Source organism: Rhagoletis zephyria, unplaced genomic scaffold (assembly GCF_001687245.7).
Source record: "Rhagoletis zephyria isolate East Lansing unplaced genomic scaffold, Rhagoletis_zephyria_1.1 Rzeph_scaffold_04619, whole genome shotgun sequence".
In the NCBI taxonomy this organism is placed as follows: Eukaryota; Metazoa; Arthropoda; class Insecta; order Diptera; family Tephritidae; genus Rhagoletis; species Rhagoletis zephyria.
The window spans coordinates 27580-49179 of NW_016161702.1; the positions used below are offsets into that span (position 1 = coordinate 27580).

General features: G+C 36.9%; 1 protein-coding gene across 2 annotated transcripts; it reads right to left on the reverse strand.

Annotated features, from left to right (window-relative positions):
• Positions 1-1864: 1864 nt before the first annotated feature.
• Positions 1865-16635, reverse strand: LOC108370973 (zinc finger and BTB domain-containing protein 17-like). Of its 2 annotated transcripts, XM_017626439.1 has the most exons (9): positions 16439-16635; positions 15454-16355; positions 15123-15273; positions 6853-7191; positions 6626-6745; positions 5468-5614; positions 5299-5403; positions 3864-4001; positions 1865-3661 (listed from the first exon to the last, which is right to left on the reverse strand). In XM_017626439.1, exons 2-9 carry the CDS (start codon positions 16312-16314, stop codon positions 2829-2831), a joined length of 2694 nt encoding a protein of 897 aa, XP_017481928.1. In that variant the 5' UTR covers positions 16315-16355; positions 16439-16635; the 3' UTR covers positions 1865-2828. The 2 variants fall into 2 exon arrangements, with proteins under 2 accessions (XP_017481928.1, XP_017481926.1); XM_017626437.1 differs by having other exon boundaries at positions 15454-16635.
• Positions 16636-21600: the final 4965 nt, after the last annotated feature.

Genomic DNA, 21600 nt, shown 5'->3' on the forward strand with positions numbered 1-21600 from the left:
CTTAATTTTGAAATTCAAATAAAAGTCCGTTAAGCACCAGTTGATTGAATTTATACTAAAGGTTTTGTTAAAAACAAATCTGCCTAAATCATAGCTTAAATTATTTAAAATAATTTTTTGAATAGAAGAGAGTGGCAACAGTGCAATATGGGACAATTACAGACACTTCGAACGCACATAAAAGAAAGAAAGAAATGTATGTCAAGCTTGCCATTAGGTAGATAGAATTAATATAAGGTACCACCACGAGCTCGGAATCTATTGTAATCTCTTTTCTTCACAGTTTTCCTGTTAAACCTTAAGTAAATTTTAAATGTGCTCGTTCTGTGATCTCATGAGGCCTAGATTTCTCTTTCGTCTTCTTTAAATGGCACCGCATTCGTTTAGACTCTAGAGGATGCAACTTGCCTGTCTATTGGCCGAGTCACAGAAGATTCAGAGATACCTCGTTTGTGCAGATAACCGGGACCGTCAGTCTACAGTGTCCTTTACGAAGGAAAGTAATGATTCTTGATTTCCCCTTTAGCAAAATGAATTAGAATCACTTTAAGCTCCATCTTCCAAGTATGCCAAAGTGCTATTCTGTAGTTGTTTCTGAGCTCCTCTTTGATTCTATTCGTCCACCTCTTGGATAGATTTATGGCCTGGGATTGTACGTAAGAACTGGTTTTCGAAATCCCCCTTTTGCAATAAGCAAAATAGGTGTCTCTATGCACCCGAAGTCCTACGATGATGTGACTTTGAAAGTTTAAGGAGTCTTGAGAACCAGCAGGCTTTCATTTAGGATGTCAATTATCTCATTGTGATTGTTCATCTCCGCACAGCGACTGATGGCGTAGTCTTCCACTAGGAATATGATCGGGTAACTTTCCATTGGCGCCGACATCATAAGTGTGGACCCACAGACGCCTAAATGTATGCTTTCTGAAACTTCCGAACCATTTGGTACCAGTCTGGAGGCGCTTAAAGCTGGTGTTTCGCTACCACCCTATATGTTGCCGTCGGGTGCACCCTCATGGTGTATATCAATCTTAGGGTTATCGGTCTACATCCACGGGATTAATTTATGCCTCTGTGGCTCTGGATGAGATTGCGACCACGTGCTTTTTCATAGAACTTTCGAGCTTCCCTCTTGCTAATATGGCTATAGCATAGCTTTGATAGAGGACTTCATTGTCCGATAGTAGCTGGAGAGAACCCTGCATGCGTATTCCTTTCTTCGACAGAATCAGGTTTTTCCTTATATCGGTCGGTCTTGGGTTGATAAAGGGTACATTTCCCTAATGTCTGGCAAACGCCCACGTGTGATATATTTCCGTAGACCTGTGGCCATCTTCCAATGCGACGAATCGTACTGATCTCTCTGGATTCTGGGCCGGTTCTTTGCAATTAGTGTTGGCTGCGTTTGAAAGTTAGAAAGTAAGTGCTAATTTAGTCTCTTCCATTTCCTGGGCTTTGTGTAGCCTTCCGGTTGCGCGGGTTGAAGAAATGCCTTTCCAGAGAGTTCTAAAATTCTCTCTTTTACCTTTCCTGATCTCGCTTACGCACCAGCTCCTAAGCTATGGCAGTTCCCGAGCTCAACAAACGGTTTCGACCTCACCCCACATCTTGGTCTTGGGAGAGCTGCCTGGCAACAAAGCCGATAAAAATACGAAACCACTATGATTTCAATTATGCCAAAGACTTTGTACGATTCTGTAGAAATCCCGCAGTAAAAATGTTTATATTTTTACATATTTTGTATGAATAATTGCATGATACAGATAAGCCTGGAATTTTCGGACGGTCTTTAGCGACGAAAGACAAGCGAACAATGGCAAACGGCTAGAAGCTATACAAGCGCGTTTACGACACTCCGAAAAGGGTTTCCAGTGAAAGCCAACCCAAGAGACAAAAAATTCACATTGAAATGCCTAGTTTTTGTTTTGTTTGGTTTATTGAATTTATTTATCTCTTCTTGAACTTCTCCCACTTTCAATAAAACACTTTTTAGTTGAGAGCGCATTTTTTATTGTTAATTTTTTAATGATTTTATCATTAGTTCTTTGATTAATTGCAGATTAAGGACTTGAAATCATAAAAGTATAGAAATATGAAAAGAGCATAAAAAACAGAAATACGAAAATAGGATACAATTCAAGCAAGATTTACAAACAGTTATAATAAGTACCGGAGAAACTTGCCCAAAAAATATTTAATGGGTAAAATGTGTTAAAAAAAAATAACTTAACTAGAAAAAATACTAACAAGTTTACATTGGCAGTCATTAGTAAGAATATTATGGAATTGGTAAATAGCATATGCCTAGAATTTAATAAATATGTATTTATGAAATGTAAAACTTGATAACTTAATTATTTAAATTAATTTGGCGAAAAATATAAAATTTTACAATTTTGAACTAACAAAAAGAGTGAGTTAGATGTGGGAAGTGAGAATTAAAATTCTTGATGTATTTTAGAAAACATCTTTTGTTTTTATTTTAAAATTGTTCTTGAGATATTCGCATAAACGCTATATACTGGGAGTTTGGAAAGTCGATAACTATTTCATGTAAACTTTGGTGGTCAAGTAAAGTTTAAGCAAATATGACTGTTAGTATTAAATAAGTATGTGTGTGTGTGTTAGTTTCAATGAAAAAATATATATAAAAATATTGCAGCAATTGTCTTTGTATTGCTTTTCACTTCGCTCAGTCTCTGACCTTTTCTCCTCGAATGCTTACAATGCTTACGTGCCTTTTTCCCACTCAATCAAAATAGGCAAGCAAACAAAAATAAAAAGCAAATATCTAATTATGTAATAATTAGTCTCTACGCTGATGCCAACTAAAATCCACCAAATCCTCCACTGCAGTCCAGCAGACCCAAATCGAATTCATTCAAATACAATTGATCATCGTAGTTGATGTCGAAACTGTTGTTGCTGCTGGTCGGACTAGCATCCAGTGAATCCAGTGGCGACATTTGCGGCGCCACCAATGCCATCAAGTCCAAATCAACGCTACCAGGCAAGCCTGGCAAAGTGGCATCCATATTATTTGAGAAAGTATTCGTATACTTCAATGAATCATCCTCAGCTTCAGTCTCCCGCTCGCCATTGGCTTCACTATCGCTTTCGCCACCTCCTTTGCCGTCTCCGTCGCCAGCATTATCGCCTTCGCCCTTTCCTTTGTTCTCAACTACAAGTACTTTTTGTACTCGCTGCGTTGTGATAACAGCTGCTAGCGGCTGTGTGCATTTTGCTGATACCAGTGGAGTAGGCGTGTCGGTACGCTTATCAGCTGCCTCCTTGCCCCCTGCCCCTGTTTGTGTATGCGTGCTGATCTTATGCGTGCGCATATGATATTTTAACTCGAAATTGAACATGAATACGGCCGAACAGATTTCACATTGAAATTCACTTGTTATATCTTGGCCTGGCTGCTGATCGTCCAGCAGCGAGAGATCCTCGATGCAGCGTTGTTGGCGTGCCGCGTGCACCGCGTTACGTTGTCGCAAATATTTGAGTTTTGTGTGCTTTGTTGACGTGCTCCCGCCGCTCCCGAAACCTGGCAATTTCGCACGCGTCCTGGCATCAACACCAGTCGTCTGCTCGATTTCCAGCCGATGCACGCCATACTCGTGCTTTAGCAAATGGAAGCGCCGATCGAAGCATTTGCCTGGATAATTCAGATAAAGACATATACATATTTATTAAAAACTGTTGAAAAAAGATAATAAACGTATGTATGTATTCTTTTAAACCGAAAAAACTCGAAAGTCTCAAAGGTCGAGCTATTCAAGTTTCTGCGAATTGCCAATATAAAAGCAAGTTTAAAATTTGTTGGGTGATGTAAGGCGAAACAAAGTTTGGATACTAACCACAAAATTGGCATAAATGTTTTCGATATTTATTGTCCTTTGGTAACAGTTTTGATTCTGCAGAATCGCTTACAGTTTTTTTGCCTCCAAATTCTTTTAGGTGTTCGGCATTAATTCGCTGAAGCGGTATATATTTAACTTGAAAATAAAAACAATTATAAATATTAATTATAATTATTAAATTACATATATCTCTTTTTACATGCATTTACATAGATATTTCATTAATTCAAGAACCGTAGGACATTTCCTTAAACCGAAAACAACTACGAAAGTATTGAAGCTTGCACCGAAATGACTTTCTTTCAAGTTTATGAATTATTCAAAGGTATCCCAACCACATTTAAAAACAACTTATTTGGAAAACACTTAGCTGTCATTCAATGCCACGCCACGATAGTAGTTGTACACACTTACAAGTGAAAAATTGTCTTCTTCTGCCCAATTAATATCCTGTCAAAATATTTGACAGTGTGCTCTTGAACCGCGATATAAAAGAAACAGAGATGTGTGGAGCTTCTACTGCATTACATTTTATTTTCGTAACTACTTTAATCTCAGTGCACAATTTTATAGACAATGCCTAACTAAGTGAGCTACGGAAAAGGAAACTGGAGGCATATAAAAAACTTAAGACGGCTATGAGTTTCTGTTTCAGGTGTTATACACTTAATTTTTTTGGCGATTAAGCGACCCCGATGTCTTGAAGAGCTAATTTGCTCAGAAGAAAAAAATGGGCCTTTTTGGGGTTAGGCTTATTTTCACGATATAATTTAGCTAATTTTTCATCAAGGTCTGCTTTAAAAGAAACGAAAATATGTTCTTCAAATACATATCGCTCGTTTGCTAAAAGAAGTTCATAACTCAAAAAATACCGGAAGACGGGTTTGCAGTTTATTAAGGTATGTCCTCTTAAAAACAAAAATTTAACTAAAAACGTTCATAATTGTATTCGTAGAAATGACCTTACTTTGTTTAAAGAGTGACCCGTTACAATACAAATTTTAATAAAAATCATAATTTAACCGTTAAAATTGGATTTCAATTTTTTTGCTCAAACTCCGTGTTTTTATTTTTTTCCATCAAGAATAAAGGTTTTTTTTTGGATTTTATGCCTTTTCCAATTTTTTTTATTATTTTTGATTTTTATTTTTTTCGTTCATAACGAATAAAAATTAACCAAATTTCGCGGGTATTCTTGATCGAAAAAATTATTATCAGAAAGTAAGTTTTTTGTAATGATCTAAAAATAAAAATTTTTTTTTTTTCTTCTTTTTATTTTCGAATTTAATTCATAACTTTTTAAAAGGTTAGGGTTTCTGAAAACAACTATTTACCAAATTTTTTTAGTCCTCTACGAAGTTCTTGAATCTAATTTTGCTTTCCTCATTTCAGTATTTTTGTTTTCAATATTCCCCTTGTACCCTCTACTCACCAATTAAACGCCGCTCCACGAGTACCTTGTGCTCTTTAGCCATATGCTCCAGAACATTTTCGCGAGTCGAACTTTTGTACGTACACACGGTGCATTGACAAAAAACTGCAAAATAAATAAAACAAAAATCAATATCGAATAATATTTTACATTTGCAACAATGACACACCTTTGTGCGATTTTCGATGCTGTTGCAAGGCATCATAATTGACAAAACATTCTCCACATAAATGGCAGTGGTATTTGGGACCCTCTGCAGCTGCTGCTACTGTTCCAGCTACTTGGCAACCGCGTGCGATATCGCCGCCAACCTTCGCTATATTTTTTTTTTTGCAAACAACAGAGAAATAAATAAACAAACATTGAAAATCGTCGTTATCGGCTTCTGGTGAATAAATATTGCACTTCTTCTATTGTAAATAAAAATAAAAAATTTTAGGGAGGACACATATGCTTTTTTATTCGCGTATATTTTGGTTTGTGTGACGCAGCTCAAAAGCTGATAAGATACCCTAATGCCCACGAACACACAATTAGACATAAGTAATTAAATACTCCAACTTTTATTTTTATTCAAGCTTGCATACGCATTAGGGTAGTCCTTAAAATATTAATATTTATTTTGTTAAAACCAAGATGATTTTTTTTTATTAAAATATAAATAAGTAAATGTCCAGTTCATCTCATTTCTAACCAAATTTTGGTATAATTTGTGCGATTTTTTAAATAATTTTAAATTTTTTAAACCTAATAGTGGCGCCTAAAAATTTGGTAAAAATTTTGACATTTTCGTGGATGTCTTTATTTTGTACGTAGAACATAATAAAGGGCTCCCCTTACAAAATTTTGATGTTGATATGTTTAGGACCACCCTAATATAATGTCCTTAAATGTAGAAAGCAAATTTTTAATCAGATTTCCTAAGCCTCAACCCCGTCAATTCTACTATAGTCGAAGATATCACAAATAAATTGTGGTCCCGATTGGAGACGGTTAAGGCGTGTCGCACAGGGGGCAAAGTACAGATTCCTCTATGAAAACCAAAATTTGTATGTGATATCTTCGACTATGGTAGTGTCGATTTTGGGTATTAGATCAAAAAAAATATTTAATTTTGTGAGTCTCTATAGAGGAATCTGAACATTTCCCCCCTGTTCGACACGCTTTAACCGACTCAAATCGGGGCCAAAATTTATATGTCATATCTGTGATCATGGCATTACTGATTGAGTGGGTGAGACTGAAAAAAATCGTCCATTCAATTCTTTAAGTACCACCCTAAGTGTGCATACATAAGCAATATTCAACGAAAGTATTCATTCCATACCTTCTTGACCCGTTCCAATCGCCTCCAGCGTACAGTGGTGTACATTACGCATATGCTGCGCCAGTAAAAACTTAAAGTGGCCAACAAAATTGCATTTACGACAGCTGTGTTGTGGCGGGCCTGAAATGCGCAAAAGCAAAAACAAAATCACAGTAATGAAATCAATAAATGCATACGAAAAAAAAAACAAAAACAACGGAATTTATAATCGCTCGCAGCCAGCTCACCCAAATGTATTTGCAAGTGTTTATTCAGCTCCAGCCGCACACTGCACTCGAAAATGCAGAAGCCACATTTGTATGTTGCTGCAGCACCCCCACTGCTGGCAGCCTGAATACGCCCACTCCTGTGAAAGCGTTCGAGATCATGTGAAAGTGTTTCGTTGACCACATAAGTATAGCCTTCATATTTCGCCAGATGGCAGCTTATCGGTTGCTCATTCGCGCTACAATCGCTCGATTTGACAGAACTCAAGTCTTCGTCAATTTCAATGCCACTGTCAAATGAGCGCACAAAATTGCTCTCGTCCACGCCTGCCAATGACACGCTGCTGTCCAGTAATTCATCTGAAAATGTGCAAAAATGCGAAAAAATAAAATTAAGATTTGCCGTTGTTAGGTCATGCAGAGCATGTTTATAATTGAAGTGCTTCAATTAGCTAAGTTATATGCTAACTCATGTGTGTATGTATGTATGTACTATGTGGCATTAGAGGAAATTACTGTGTTAATTGGTTATATGATTGTGGCTGGCGTTCTGCACGACTTAACCACCGAAAAACCAAGGTAGCAATTTGAATTTATGAATGAATGAGAACATAATCTTACATATATTTAATGAATCTGCCAGATGAAAGAAATCACGCATTCCAACCTCCAATAGCTTCTCTGCCTGGATATCGCCGGTGCTATCTAAAAGCTTAAACATACGGCCACGTGGATCCCGATTAAATCGGACTTAATCCGGATCAACTGCAGTAAATTCCCGAGTTGATCCGGATCAACGCTGCCGTCTGTTTATGCTTTAATTGTACTTAATAACCCTGGCAACTTTTCAACGAACTGTGTTAATTAAAATTAAATCAAAAATAAATAAAAGTTTTTCCACTTGTGTGATACCACCCAGGAAGACCTCCTTTTACTTCTGGTCTAATAGACCAGGCGGATAGTTGTCTTTCGAGGTTTCACTTTAAACACAACTTTACTAAAACTATTCTTGCCTAGCAGGCTTAAATGAGTGGGGGACCGACGAACAGTGGTCTGAAATCAAAAAGTATATTGCAAAACAGCGTAGACCCTCTGATTCTCAAAAGATTTTATTTATTTTTATGTGTTCATATTAAGACAAAACAGACCTTATACACTTCACAAGAAAATATAAGGTTCCAGTGTGGAGGCCCCCGAGGCTAGGTAGCATCGAGCTGTCAATTGAAGAGTACACAAAGTATTTGGGAGTAGTCTTGGACAGTAAGCTACTGCGGAAGCGCAATGTTGATGAAAGGGTGAAGAATGCCAGTAACGCCCTTTATACAAGTAAAAGAATGCTGCGAGTCACTTGGGGTCTGTCACCTGCTCTGATGCATTGGTGCTACACAACAACAGTCAGACCAATACTGCTCTATGGTGCTTTGGTTGGTGGGAAATGCCACGAAAAAGTCATCATATCTCGGGCCAATGGAGAAGGTTCAGCGACTCGCAGCACTGTGCATCAACGGCTGCTCTTGAAATCATCCTCAGTTTATCGCCCATTGACTTATTCGCGGAAAACCATACTGCTAAATCCGCGGGTAGGTTATTGTGATAGGGGAATTCAATTTCAGAACCTTTGGGCACAGCTCAATTGGGGTGGGAAGCACAGGCAGCACGGACTACATGGAGAAGGGATGGCGCAAGGGAATGAAACCTAGCCGTAGATCCCTAAACATTGTAAAGGACGGCTCTAAAATGGCAACAGGAGTGGGTGCCGGGATTTACTGCTGGGAACTGAACGTCAGGCGGGCAGTAAAGCTACCCAACCATTGCAGCATATTTCAAGCAGAAGTTTTCGCAATAAGTATAGCAGCAGAGCTAGCCTACACCGAATCGACAATCAAGCCGACAACTAAGGCAGTTACCTCATCCATAAACGTCCTTCGCAGCCGGGAAGTCATATCTATTGGGTGCCCGGCCACAAGGGAATAGAGGGTAATGAAGTACCAGATGAGTCTGCCAAGAACGCCACTAGTCCGACTCTCGAAAAGACAAACTACATTCGTAAACCACTTCAACACAGGTGCATGAAGTGTCGTGATCGGGAGACCAGGGAAACCTTGGAGCATCTTCACTGCCGATGTCCGGCACTGTAAAAAAAAAAACACTACTAAATTTCTTGGGAGCCTACTAATTCGATAAGTTAGAGGAAATCTCAAAATTAGGGCTGAAATTTCTACTTAAATTCGCAAAAAACGTTGACATCCTTTGTGACGTCTAGTTCAACGCGTAAAAACGAGCTCCAACTGGCAACGATAAGGACCTACCCGACTATGTGCGACTCAACGTCGGCCAGATTAACCCAACCCGCGTGGATTTTTGTCTTAAGGTTTCGATTCGCCGCATCCAGAAGGGGAGGAGGGAGGCAGATTAGGATCTCTATAGCAGCTATGCAATATGCTGTAGATTTTCCAGACGCTCAGTCACCATATCAACGCCTCATTATAAATAAGACACAAGGCTATTTATGTATTATTTCGTTCACTTGCGCTGCAGTTCTCAACTGAGATCAGCAATAATTTGAGCAAGGCCAAAATATGCTCTTAAATCTGAATTGAAACAGACATCTCATTATAGCAGAGCGAACGATTCTGCTTTGGGTAGCTATTCTGGAACAAGTTACCGATCTGATAAGAAGAATCCGAATCTCATAGGGCATTGACAGCAATTATGTATATACATATATCGTCGTATCGATATATCGTCAAAGCAATTAATTTATTAACAATAAAGTCGAATAATTTATAAAAAATATTGTGAAAACAACGGTTCAAAAGAAATATGAATGTATGGAATGGAGAGGGGGCACGATTAATTAATATGAATGGATTTCATTGTTAATTTGTGAATCACTTTTTATTACATCCATATTCTCAATTGTATTGCTGTATTTTTTTATTATTGTTTTTTTTTTTTCTTTGATAGTATGCAGCCGACATGTTTAGATATGGATATTTTGATACCATAAGGGTTCATGTGTTTATTTATTTATCTAGCTAGATATGCGCATATGTAGTATATGCCGTTTATGTTTTTTCTACATACTCTAATCACCATAAATATGTATATACACAGTGGGTTTGTAGATTAATATTTATGAGTAAGCTGGTATGCAGCAGCTGATTTTATGAATAATTTCTTTAATTTATTTCAAGCATGGTGCCAAATCAAGTTCAATTTGTGATAGCATGCACATATGTATGTATTTATGTATGTGCGTACACATGGAAGCATCTATGTAAATATGTATGTAATTTAGTGCGGCCTTTTGTTTTCGTATACATATTTGCTACTACTCGCATGAACAATTATTATTATTTTTTTTTCTAGAAAATTTCATTGGGAAAATGCTCATACATTTGAAATGGTATTTGTAAGATTTCTCATGGTTTGCGAGTAAAATATTATCACCAAATACAGATTTAGAAGAGGGCAAGAACTTGCAAAGGCAAATAAAATTGCGAGTACCTAAACAAATATGTATGCATACGAGTACTTACGAACATTAGGGTGGTCCAAAAATATACAGGAAAATTTACTTTTTGGAATTTTATTGATGCCAACCCGCCCAGATTTTTATAAAATGGAAAATAAGGAGACCTGAATTTTTTGTTTTGAAATCGGTTAATATATGTATGTATAACCAAGCCACCCGATTCTCTAATCACATCACTTCCACACAATGTAAAAAAGGGAAAAGAAGTTACGACAGAACTTTACGGTATAATTATTTTTAATCCTCTTTTTATTGGTTTCGAAATTCAAATTTAAAAATTAGTATTTTTCTGTAGTCACTTATAGTTGAAAAAATTTCAAGCTGGGCAAAAACAATGTGGAAAAATTTTAAATTTTTTATCAACTTTAAAATGAATAAAAATGATTTCTAACCAATTTGTGGCTAATTTTACATGATAAAATTTAAAAAATAATTACAGATTTTAATTTTAACAATAATTTTCATTAAGTTAGCGATAGCCAAATGAGACAAAAACACTTATTTTTAACGATGTTAAAGCAATTAAAAAAAAAATATTACTTTCCCGACATATATGGAAAACTTCAAAGGCCCTGTGGAACGGTAAAATGTTAACCGATTTAAAAATAAAAATATGGGTCTTATTTTTGCGATATATTTGACCACCCTAATGTACATGCTATTTATGGATAAGTATATTTTTTCACTTTTCTTTAAATGAAATCGAGTTTTAAGGTAGTTGAAAAAAACATAATTATGTATGTATGTCCATATGTACATATCCATACATACATATGTCGGAAGTATGTAAATAAATGATCTCAACATCTGTTCGGTAGACAAAATCAGTGTGAAAAGCTTCCACTCCAACGAATCCATATTCATTAATATCGATCAATCGGTATGAGTAGTATGTACTTACATACATAAGTATGTATTTACATACATGTGTACTATATTGCGGCAGACAGCTTAACAGACAGCGTAGGCCCCCAGCTTGGGTTCAACCTCTGGCTCCAACGTATGAAGGCTGCAATGTTGACATTAGAGTTTTGAGTTTCAAACACCTACTCAAAACTTGGTCAATTGAAAATTAATTAACGGCATTGTTGCCTAAGATCTTAAGTGGAGAACGCTAGTCCCAAAATGCATGCATTGACATTAGGGTGATCTAAAGAAAAGGGAAAGTCGGAATTTTAATGTTCTCATCGCCTAGGATTATTTGATACCAAAAAAAAATACCCCTGTTTTTTTATTTTAATCTCGAAAAATATTTATAGGTCAATTTTTATTATTAACTATGAATTTTTTGAGGTTTTTGGGGTGCTATGAAAAATAGTTAATAATAGAAAATGATTAATTAAGCAATTGAGTATTGTTACTGGAAGTCTTCTGATGAGAAACGAAATTTTCCGATCGAAAAATATTGAATTTGAAGAATTCTATACCGTTTCTACGAAAACTGTTTTTTCCCATATACATACAATACATGGAAAACTTTCAGCGCTTTGAGCGACCTCTAAATATTTTTTTTATTTCAAAATAATAAATACAGGGATAAAGTTTTTTTTCGATATAGATATAGAACAAAGCTAGGGTGTATGAGCATAAAATTTCCGACTTTACCTTTTCACATGCATTTTTAGACCACCCTGATGTACATTTAAAAGCACAAATACTCTATTTATTTACGTAACCATACTTCATAAGTTCTTGGAGTTATGTGAACTTCTATATACGGTCAGTTGGTTAGAAATGTATTTACATATGTATGTACATTGCACTTTAGGGTGAGCAATTTATTTCAGAAATTTTAGAAAGCGGCAAATTATTTCATCTCCCAGAAAATAAAGCTGTAACGAAACCAAACTTTTAGTACTAAGGTATTTCTATCTATTGGAATAAAGATTTAGTTATCTTCGGTGGCCCTAAAGTCTTTTAGTTCCCTCGGATGATTTAGGAGAGGAAAAGAACGGAAGAAGTGGTCTTATAGGTAACGATCTCAATACTGGACATCGAAAAAAGCACAATAGGTAGAAGCACGATTGGATGTCTGGTCCAAGCAACTTCCAAAAAAACCATTTTTTTTTGTTCGTTCAGAGGCGACGTACTTTTATGTGAAAATATAGAGGCACACAAGAAAATTCGGAGGAGAAACTCAAGCCAACACTGAGTGAAAAAAGTGAGCGCCAAATACTTTGCTCTTTTTCAAATAATTTTCAATCAACATATTCATCGGACAAAATTCTTCCTGCCCTAATGTATGTAGATACATACCCACATTCGTTTGTGAGTAAATTAGATGCCTTATCGCAGCTTAGCATTATTGACTTTGCTATTTTTTCTGTCCAAACAAAGGTCTAAAATATTGGTAGAATTGGTTTTAAATACACCGAAATGGGTATGCGAGTAAATGAAATAATAAATAATGTTATTCACATTGTATGGACATAAACATAGACACACCGTAAATGTACTTAAGCCACTTATAATTAATAGGCAATGACGTTTAAAATCGTTGCAATGCAAAACACTTTTTGGCGAACAATGCTTTTAGTACTGTTAGAGTTTGTTTCCATGAGCTTTTCGTGTGGCCGTGGGCAGAGGAAGTGCGGTGTTGGCAGTGGGCAAAATGCAATAACAGTAATGGGAAAATGTCATGCTTAGGAGTTCTTAAATATATGTAAGTGCCTACATTTGTATGTGCAAAATAGGTGCATATAAACACAAATTATTTTTATCCAATTCATACATATGTATGTATGTATATATGTATAACATTTCTTAATTATTAATTTTTTTTCTAAGTTCGGTGCCCTATTCTAAATCTTTGTATTTCTAGCAGTATTTGCAAATTTGAATGTTTTGACAAAAAAAAAAAACAATTTCCTTTCTTGTCTTCCATCATTAACTCATTTAAATTCACAACATTGGTGGTGGTATGTCTTCGCAACCACTTGATCTCGTCATCGGCAATATCATTTAAAATAATTTGCATAAGAGAGCACCTTTCCATGGCCATGTCGCTTGAAAATTAAACAAACATTCACCTCGCAGTTAGTGGCCAGATATGGCAATCACTTCCACTTCATTCCGAAATCACCTAACCTTTACTAATCGTTGTAGATCTTTCTTTTGAATAAAGCGTAGCAGGTAAAAGGTGTAAAAACAGATTAAAGTGAAATGATGATAATGATGTTTTACACAAAATAATTACAAATAACTTAAAGAAATTAGAGCTGCTGAACGGTTAATAACAAAATTACTTGGAATGCTTGAGAGCAAAAAAAAAAGCAAACATAGTACAGTTAGCTAGAGTGAGAGAATTTCACTCCAGAAACAAAGTAATACTAAGTGGTATACCCGCAGAAAGAAGTAAAAATCGTAACGGAAGTCACTAATTTGATACAACGTTTCTGTAAAAATCATCGCCGGCGATATCGCATTTTTTTTTTTATTCTTATCCGCTTTCGGGAAGAAGTGTTGATATGAAAGTGTAGAGGGCGATATTTTGGAAAATAAAATATTTGATAGAAGTAATGAGAAATTTGGGGTGAATTCGAGTTTGCTATCACAGCGGCAAAGTTACTTACTGCATTTTGCAAGTGACTGAGCAATTAACCCACAGTTATTTCTTACGATGCTTTAAACTATGTACATATGAGTGATTTCTAGAACTAATTTCGCATGTAAAAAGATATTACGGGAGGGTTTTTTTCTTTGATTCTTCCTTTTTGGGTTGCTCAATTTCCCTCCGGAAATTTGGATGTTTGGAGCTCGGCTTGGTCGGCCAAAATCGACGAAATTCTACAGAAAAAAGAAAGACCGAACTCGATTTTCGGAATCACCGTGCAATTCTACGTAGAAATTGGATAGTGGCGTCTGGAGAACAAAAATCAAACTAAAGTTTGTGATGCAGTGTTATCAATGGATAATAACAAGTAGGTAATGTGTGGAAAATATCATTGCGGAAGTTTACAAAAGCTTGACGAAAGTTAATAACTCATTTCGTAAAAAAAAACTGGTGCACCCCAGTGTACTTACTTGTATTGTTTTTAATGCCCCGCGTACCTTTAATTGGAATCACCACAAATAGTAGTTTTATATCTTCACACAACAGTTGTTTTTATAAATAACCCAAATTTTAAAACAATTTCATATTTTCACGTTAAAGTTATTTCGGTTATTTCGGTTAAAAACGCTTGTAGGTACAAGTAAATATCAACCGCATTTTTTTTTAGTTTTAGTTGTTAAATTGAAGTTTAGGTTTCTTAATTACTCCATTAAACAAAAAAAACAAGTTTCACTTTTTATTTCTTTTTTTTTTTTAATTTTTCCCTCTCTGAACTTGTTTGTCATTTTGCACTCGCGAAATGCTTAACCAGCAATTTTCACCATTTTTCCAAGGCATGTTAGACTTTTTGCCTCATATTCTGCTAAACAAAGCAGAAAATATCATTTTTCTTAAACTCATATAATATTTTTTCACTAAACTCAACTAAGTTAATTCTCGAAACCCCAATTCCACAGAATTTTAGCGAAAAAAACTCTTGCAACAACACAGCTGACATTTTTATTATATGTACATAGGTACGCACGTATGTATGTAATTGTGGGTTAAGCACCATAAGTAATAAGTAAACGAAAACAAATGGCTTCGTCTGACTCATGCCGCATGCAATGCACATAAGCACACATGTACACACTACTATATTCCTACTATAAAAGGCTCGCAATGTACATTTGCGTACATCGTTTCTTTTTTCACACTTACCCCTCTCCGCTGACGCTGTCGTCGCCGTCGCTGCCGCTGCCGCCGTCGCCGTCGCCGACACTGACTTCGGCAAGGATATTGACTTGGGCGTGTTGTAGCCGAGGCCTCTTGCGCTGCCACTGGCACGACCGGCACTCAACTGCTGCACTTTCTGTTATAAAATAAAATTCATTGCACTCATTTCATTCAAATTATTTAGTAGCACACTATGTATAAGAACAACTACAACAAAAGGCACTCTTATAGACGAGATTTTCCATTTACTACAAAGTACTAAATAGAAATGTGCTAAAATACTACTCGTATACACATACACGCACGGGGGACACACCTCTTCACGACGCCGCCTACGTTTCGCTGCTGGTCCCTCCTCGCCATTCAAATCAACGATGCCTACAACCGGCATTCCGGCTGCTTGTCGTTGCTGCGGCAGCTGTTGCAGAAGCTGTTGTTGTTGTCGTGAGCGCTTTGCCGGCAGCGCACAACGTCTGCGTAGAATTTTGTCCGCATTCCGTACGCAACGTATGAACTCGCTGCACATCTCCAGTGTGTGACAGCAGTCGAGACAGATGTGTTGGGGCAGTTCAATGTCCGCAAGCGAAGCGCCAATGCGCGCACACGCGTTCAAACAATCGAGCAGGGTGGTGGTGGTGCTGCCACTGCCACTGCCACTGTCGACGCTACCACCACAGCTGTTGGCCATCATTGTTGTTGGCGTGCCATTGAGTTTGTTGCCTTTGGTCGATAGCGTTCTGATAGCCTTGTATGAATCATTGCCGGCTGTCGTTGAAGTTGTAAACTTATCATCGCGCAAATCCACCATGGCCAAGGTGTCCAGTGGCACAAACTCCAAAAGGGGAGTCTCCTCATCGGAGCATGAGTCCGGCGGTGACTGGCCCGTGGTGGGCTGCTGCTGCTGCTGCTGCTCCGACAGGCAACAGCGGCACATTATGCGACGTGGCCGCACCCGTTGATGTGGCTGTTGCGACGCCACTGCTCCTCCACCGCCTGCTACCGGTAATCGCTGATTGCCAGCTCTGCTGTATACCAACTTTGGTGCTACTATTGCCATCACTCTACATAACTTTTCACTACGGCCTGCAGCGCTGTATTCACTGTAATTTCCGCAAGTGCTGCCACCACTGCTCGTACTGCCATTGCTGCTTACACTGTAACTCCTACTGCCGCCCATTACTGCATTTTTTCACTGTGTAAATCTATTCTATTTTTCACCTGCGAATGGGTTTAGCGTATTTTTGGCGTCCCGGCGTTTTCTTTTTGTTTATAAACAAAAAATATTAATTAGCACAACTCACGGCGTACAACCAAGCATTGCCTGCCGCTTCGGTAGATTCGCGTCGTTCGCACTGCGTTTTCACCAAATTCGAGTACGTACACGTCGATGAGCAAATCTCTACTGCTGCAATACGAGTGTAAAAGCCAGCAAGTTGGCAAGCGATGACTATGACGACGACGAAGGCGATGGCGATGGCGAATGCGACCTTGCTGCGCGCATATCGACCAGCCGGTACGCTACACCGGCATGGAGTGGGCATGCGCATTACTGGCAACAGCTGCTCGTTGAGTGCCATTTGTTATTGGACGGACTACCCTAACAAATGAATTTGTATGTGTGTATGAGAGCACTAACACCACTGTGTGGATGTGTTTGGCATGAGGAATCGGTCATGACTTGCGGCATAAGAAGGACCGGAAGTGAGGAAATACAGCAAAAAAACGTTTTCTTAAAAGAATATGATCAGTCAAAAAGATTGATGACTCATTCAAATCATTGAAACAATTTTCAACTCAAGTATGTGGAAAGAAAAGCGTAATGCTTTTCATCGAAAAATTTAAAAGGGAACCTCACAAAAAATAGCATAAAAAAGTTATTGCTTGATGCATTTATTTCAAGTGAAGATTTGTTTGATTTTAGTCTAAAATTTGGACCTTCGAATAATTTTGATCTTTTAAAAACCCCAAATTCGGAAGCGATCAAAATTGTCACTAAGTTTAAAAACTTATAACATTTGTTCATTTACTCGAACCTCAGTGCAGCATTGAAACCGGACCGGATATATCAAATTTTTAGTTGGTACCTTGACCATTGTGGTTTAGTATTAGTTCTTACAGGCCTCTGCAGCTTCGACAAAAGATACCTTGTGAAAAACTTATTCCACCACACATATGTACATTTATAACAGATGGTGTCCACTAAATTTTCTTCGATCTTTGACCAAAACTTTATGCCATTTAGCAACTAGATCCCACGGTACATCTTAAATCATTAAGGTTTCAACTCTTTTTTTCAATATATTAGCTCAATTAATCACGTGGGCTATTTGAGATTCCCTGTTGATAGCTTAGTTACCATTTCTTTAAACATTTGCCTAATCATTCCAATCAACTCTTTTCTGTCGAGAGTTACTTCTTCACTTGCTTCTGCAACACATCAAATTCACTTGAGTTTATGCTCAATCATCAAAATGATGCCCGGTCCAGTTATTTTCAAACCAAACCAAATTTGGTAAGTATCTACATAGATTCTTGTTAACAAATCTAACTGGACGCTCTGAACTAGCAAATCTGTGAGCAATATATAGCCAATTAACTCGTCCAACTAACAGTCTATTAGCAACATTCTGATCGTAGAGTTCATTATACTCGACTATGACCGAATTTGGTTATACTTGTAAGTATCTGAATTCTCTGGGTTATACTCTCATTCGTATAGGTACGTGTTTTAATTGTGAGCTTCAAGAGCAAAAACGGATACGTCATACACAAACGGCGAGCGCGCACACAAATGCACAACGCATGCACACAAATACTACGTACACATACCCTGTAGGGAAATCCGTCAGTCAATTTAGAGATATGACTGGTTCACCATAATTCTGCGTACATATTTTCTACAACTGCTGGAATGCAACTTGTGATTTTGGCATTGCAGTATTTCAGGGGCGAAGTAGTTTGAGCTGCTTTACTTGTTCGACAAATGGTAACTAGTTAGATTTCGAATTGCCGAATACGCACTATGTAGTTCATAAACTAGATATTGGTGGCAGCTCAATTAGTTCACGTTCTATTAGTTTTAAAATGTCATTGTCCTACGAGACGTTAATTGTCTAGCTATGTATCAGCACCTACCAGTAGAAATACTAATTTCATAGCAGTTTCCCCGATTCATACCGCTTGAAAGGAGTCAGAATGACATTTTGGTTGCAGCGCTCCAACAGTTCCAGCTTCCAAAAAAGGAGGAGGTTATCAGTTCGTCGGAAAACTTTTTTTTGTATGTATGTTACCACATAATTTTGGACCACGTCAACCGATTTCGAAATTTCATTTGCATCGCAAAGATGGTGTCTCAGAGGTGGTCCCATACTAATCTGGTTGAGATCCGATCAGTGGATCATGAGATATATATATATATATTTTTTTTTTATATGGGAGTTGAAGTCGGTTTTTTTTTTGCTAAAAATTACTTGTTTACTTTGACAATTCAGAGGCAGATATCGTATGAGTTGTCGAAATGGTCGCACTGTTGGTAGGCCATCGCTTCAGCCAGTAAATGAACTGGTATTTTTACTCACTGGTTTGGCTTTTCGCTGCAGGGGTATTTCCACATTTCATGCACAAATACATACATGTCCAAAGTGGTTGATAGAAGCTCTCAAAAATAAGTCGCTAAAACAACTTGCACATACTACTTATGCCGGCTTATTGAATGGAGTTACCAAAAAAAAATTAAACACATCAATGCGGTAAACAGTAATATGTGCAGAAAGTAAAAAAGACATAAAATAAAATTAAAATAAACTGAAAAAAGAATTTTAAAAAAAAAATACCCATCGCTCTTTTCAATGCAAAGGGACTATTTTCGATTTTATTTTATTACAATTTTTTTATAAAACACCGGCCCACAAAAAAAGGGTGTGTGCTTTTTACCAGACCCAACTACCAACATATATTTGAATTGCAAAAATTATGAAAAAATGTCAAAAAAAAGTCCTAGTTTACTCGAAATTTTGAGGGTATACGAGTCAAAGGAGCCTCGGTTTCGGATTCAGTTGGTCAAAATACATGTCGGTAGGTAGTACTTTTTTTGTGTACTTGTGTAATATAACAATACTTTGGCACTTTTTTTGGCTGCATTTTTGGCGGAGCTTCTCCTCTAATTGGACATCCTCCATCGAGGTTTGCGATGTCCACTTCATGTGCCACGGCAAGTGGCCCAAATTCTATCGTTCTTACTGGCTATTAACAAACGTCACTCTGGAATCCACTTTAAAGTGAGGTTCGAGATTGGATGACATAAAGACGGAATGAATACTTCTGGGCCTTGTTGAATGGTACCAGCAGCGAAGACTATGGTGGTGATGATGACGGAATCGATGCTTCATTATCCGACCATGAACTAATAGTAATACCTGGGTTCTTGATAGCTGCTATCGGCGGCGGTATAACAGTCGAGATATTCAAATACAGAGCCAGCCGTGCGACTCTTTAATAAGCGCCAACTATAGCGGAATCAAGAGGATTTTGTGAAAGGCTAAAGCCCACCGTAAACGGTGGCTGAATGAAATATCGTTGAGCAATGCCATGATTTGGAAGGAACTCTCCGAACCGTGTGATACTAAAGTATGTTTTGAGACAAGATGAATATCGACTATTCATTCTTCAAATTCACCAATGGGATTAGGCTAGAACTGAACGTAAGAAAGATTCTGCATATTTTATTTTGCGCACGTTGCGTACATGAGCACGGAAGGCGATGGTATAATGAACTTTACAGCGATATAGACGTACATACATACATATGTAGGTCAGTGGCTACGCTGCTTAGGCCATGGCGTAAGACTGATGGCGAATGAAATGCGTTAACTGCTGGCGGTCGTATGGAGAGAAGACCTCCGCTGATTTAGAAAAAATCTATTTCGGGAAATAACTCAATTTCGGGAAATAACTCAATTTCGGGAAATAACTCAATTTTCGGAGTAGCAGCTTGGCTGTAATGTATGTATGAGCTATGTAATAATTACCGCATTATTGTAACCTCGTTGCTTTATTGATGCTCAACTAAAAATCTTCTAAAATGCTAAAGAAATTACAGAGTTATTTTACACTAGGTGGGTTTAATAACAAAAAAACATGTATGCTCTAATTTCTTTTAAAATTTTATTTCATTTCACACATTTTTGATTTGTTGTGTATAAGAATTGCTTTACGATTAACAGTTTGGAGTACCTACATACATATTTTTGTAGTATACTTTAATTTAAAGTTAAGTAAATTTTTAATTTGAATGCTTAATTTGGGTAAATAAGAGTTCTATTTTTTTGTATACAAATGCACATATCGATGGTCCTCTGCATTTTTTTTTTAACTGTGTCATTATTGCAGACGAGCATCAATATGCAGTTGAAAGCAAACAGTTGGATCAAAGTGCTTTGAGACACTATATGTATCTATGACGTAGAACTGAAAAACTATAAATTTGAAAATTAGCAATTAAAAAGAAAGCCTTAATAGCTACGCTTAATTCTTGATTGAACCGTACAAAAAGTTTATTTTTTTTAATTGGCGAAACGCACTAGAATGATGCATATATATATATTTTTTTTTTTAAATACAAGTTTTTAGTTTTTTAACTGCGCTCATATAACTTGCATTTCAAGTGCGTGCACTTAAATAAATTCCTTATTAGCTAATTTGTAAGTTAAAATCTTTAATTATGGTACATTTCCCTTCTAATTTCATTTCTGTTTTTAAATATTAAATAGGCTTGTTTAAGAGAAAGGCTAGGTATATGCCGCGTAACATTATTTAAAAAAAAAATTGGGCATCCTCGAGTTAATTTAAAACACGGTAAGCCATTAATTAATTACATGTAAATCATATTTCTTAAATAAAAACCCGTTTTCAATATTTCCATAATATATTTTGTTTTGGCTATTTATGCATAATGAACGAGTCTTCTAACGATGCCACTGCCGTCATACAATTTTTTCAACTTTCAAAGGGCTCTTTCAACAAAATAGTGAGTTTAATCAGCAAATGAATCAACTAAATAGATAATTGAAAGAGCCAATGTCATGCAATATCTAATCGCTCTGTGATAGGCGATTTTCGTGAGGGTTAAGTGCAGTATTTTGTTTGCTATCAAGAGCATCAAAAAATTAGTAGGGGCAAACTAAAGGCATTTTCAGCAATATTTATTTAAAAAAGAAGAACTCTTTAAGATAAGTGAACTTGACAGCAGAACTGCTACTACTTTAATGGCGTACTATGTACATATGTACATATCAAAGCTTTTTAAATTAACATAAAAAGTGCTGATATGTATGGCTGATCTAAGAATGCCAATGAATCTCGTAGTTGAGAAAAAAATAGCAAAATATGTATGTAAGGACGATAAAATAAGAAAAGCAATAAATCCTTAAAGTTCTGCTGTATGTGCTGTATATTTTGGAAAAAC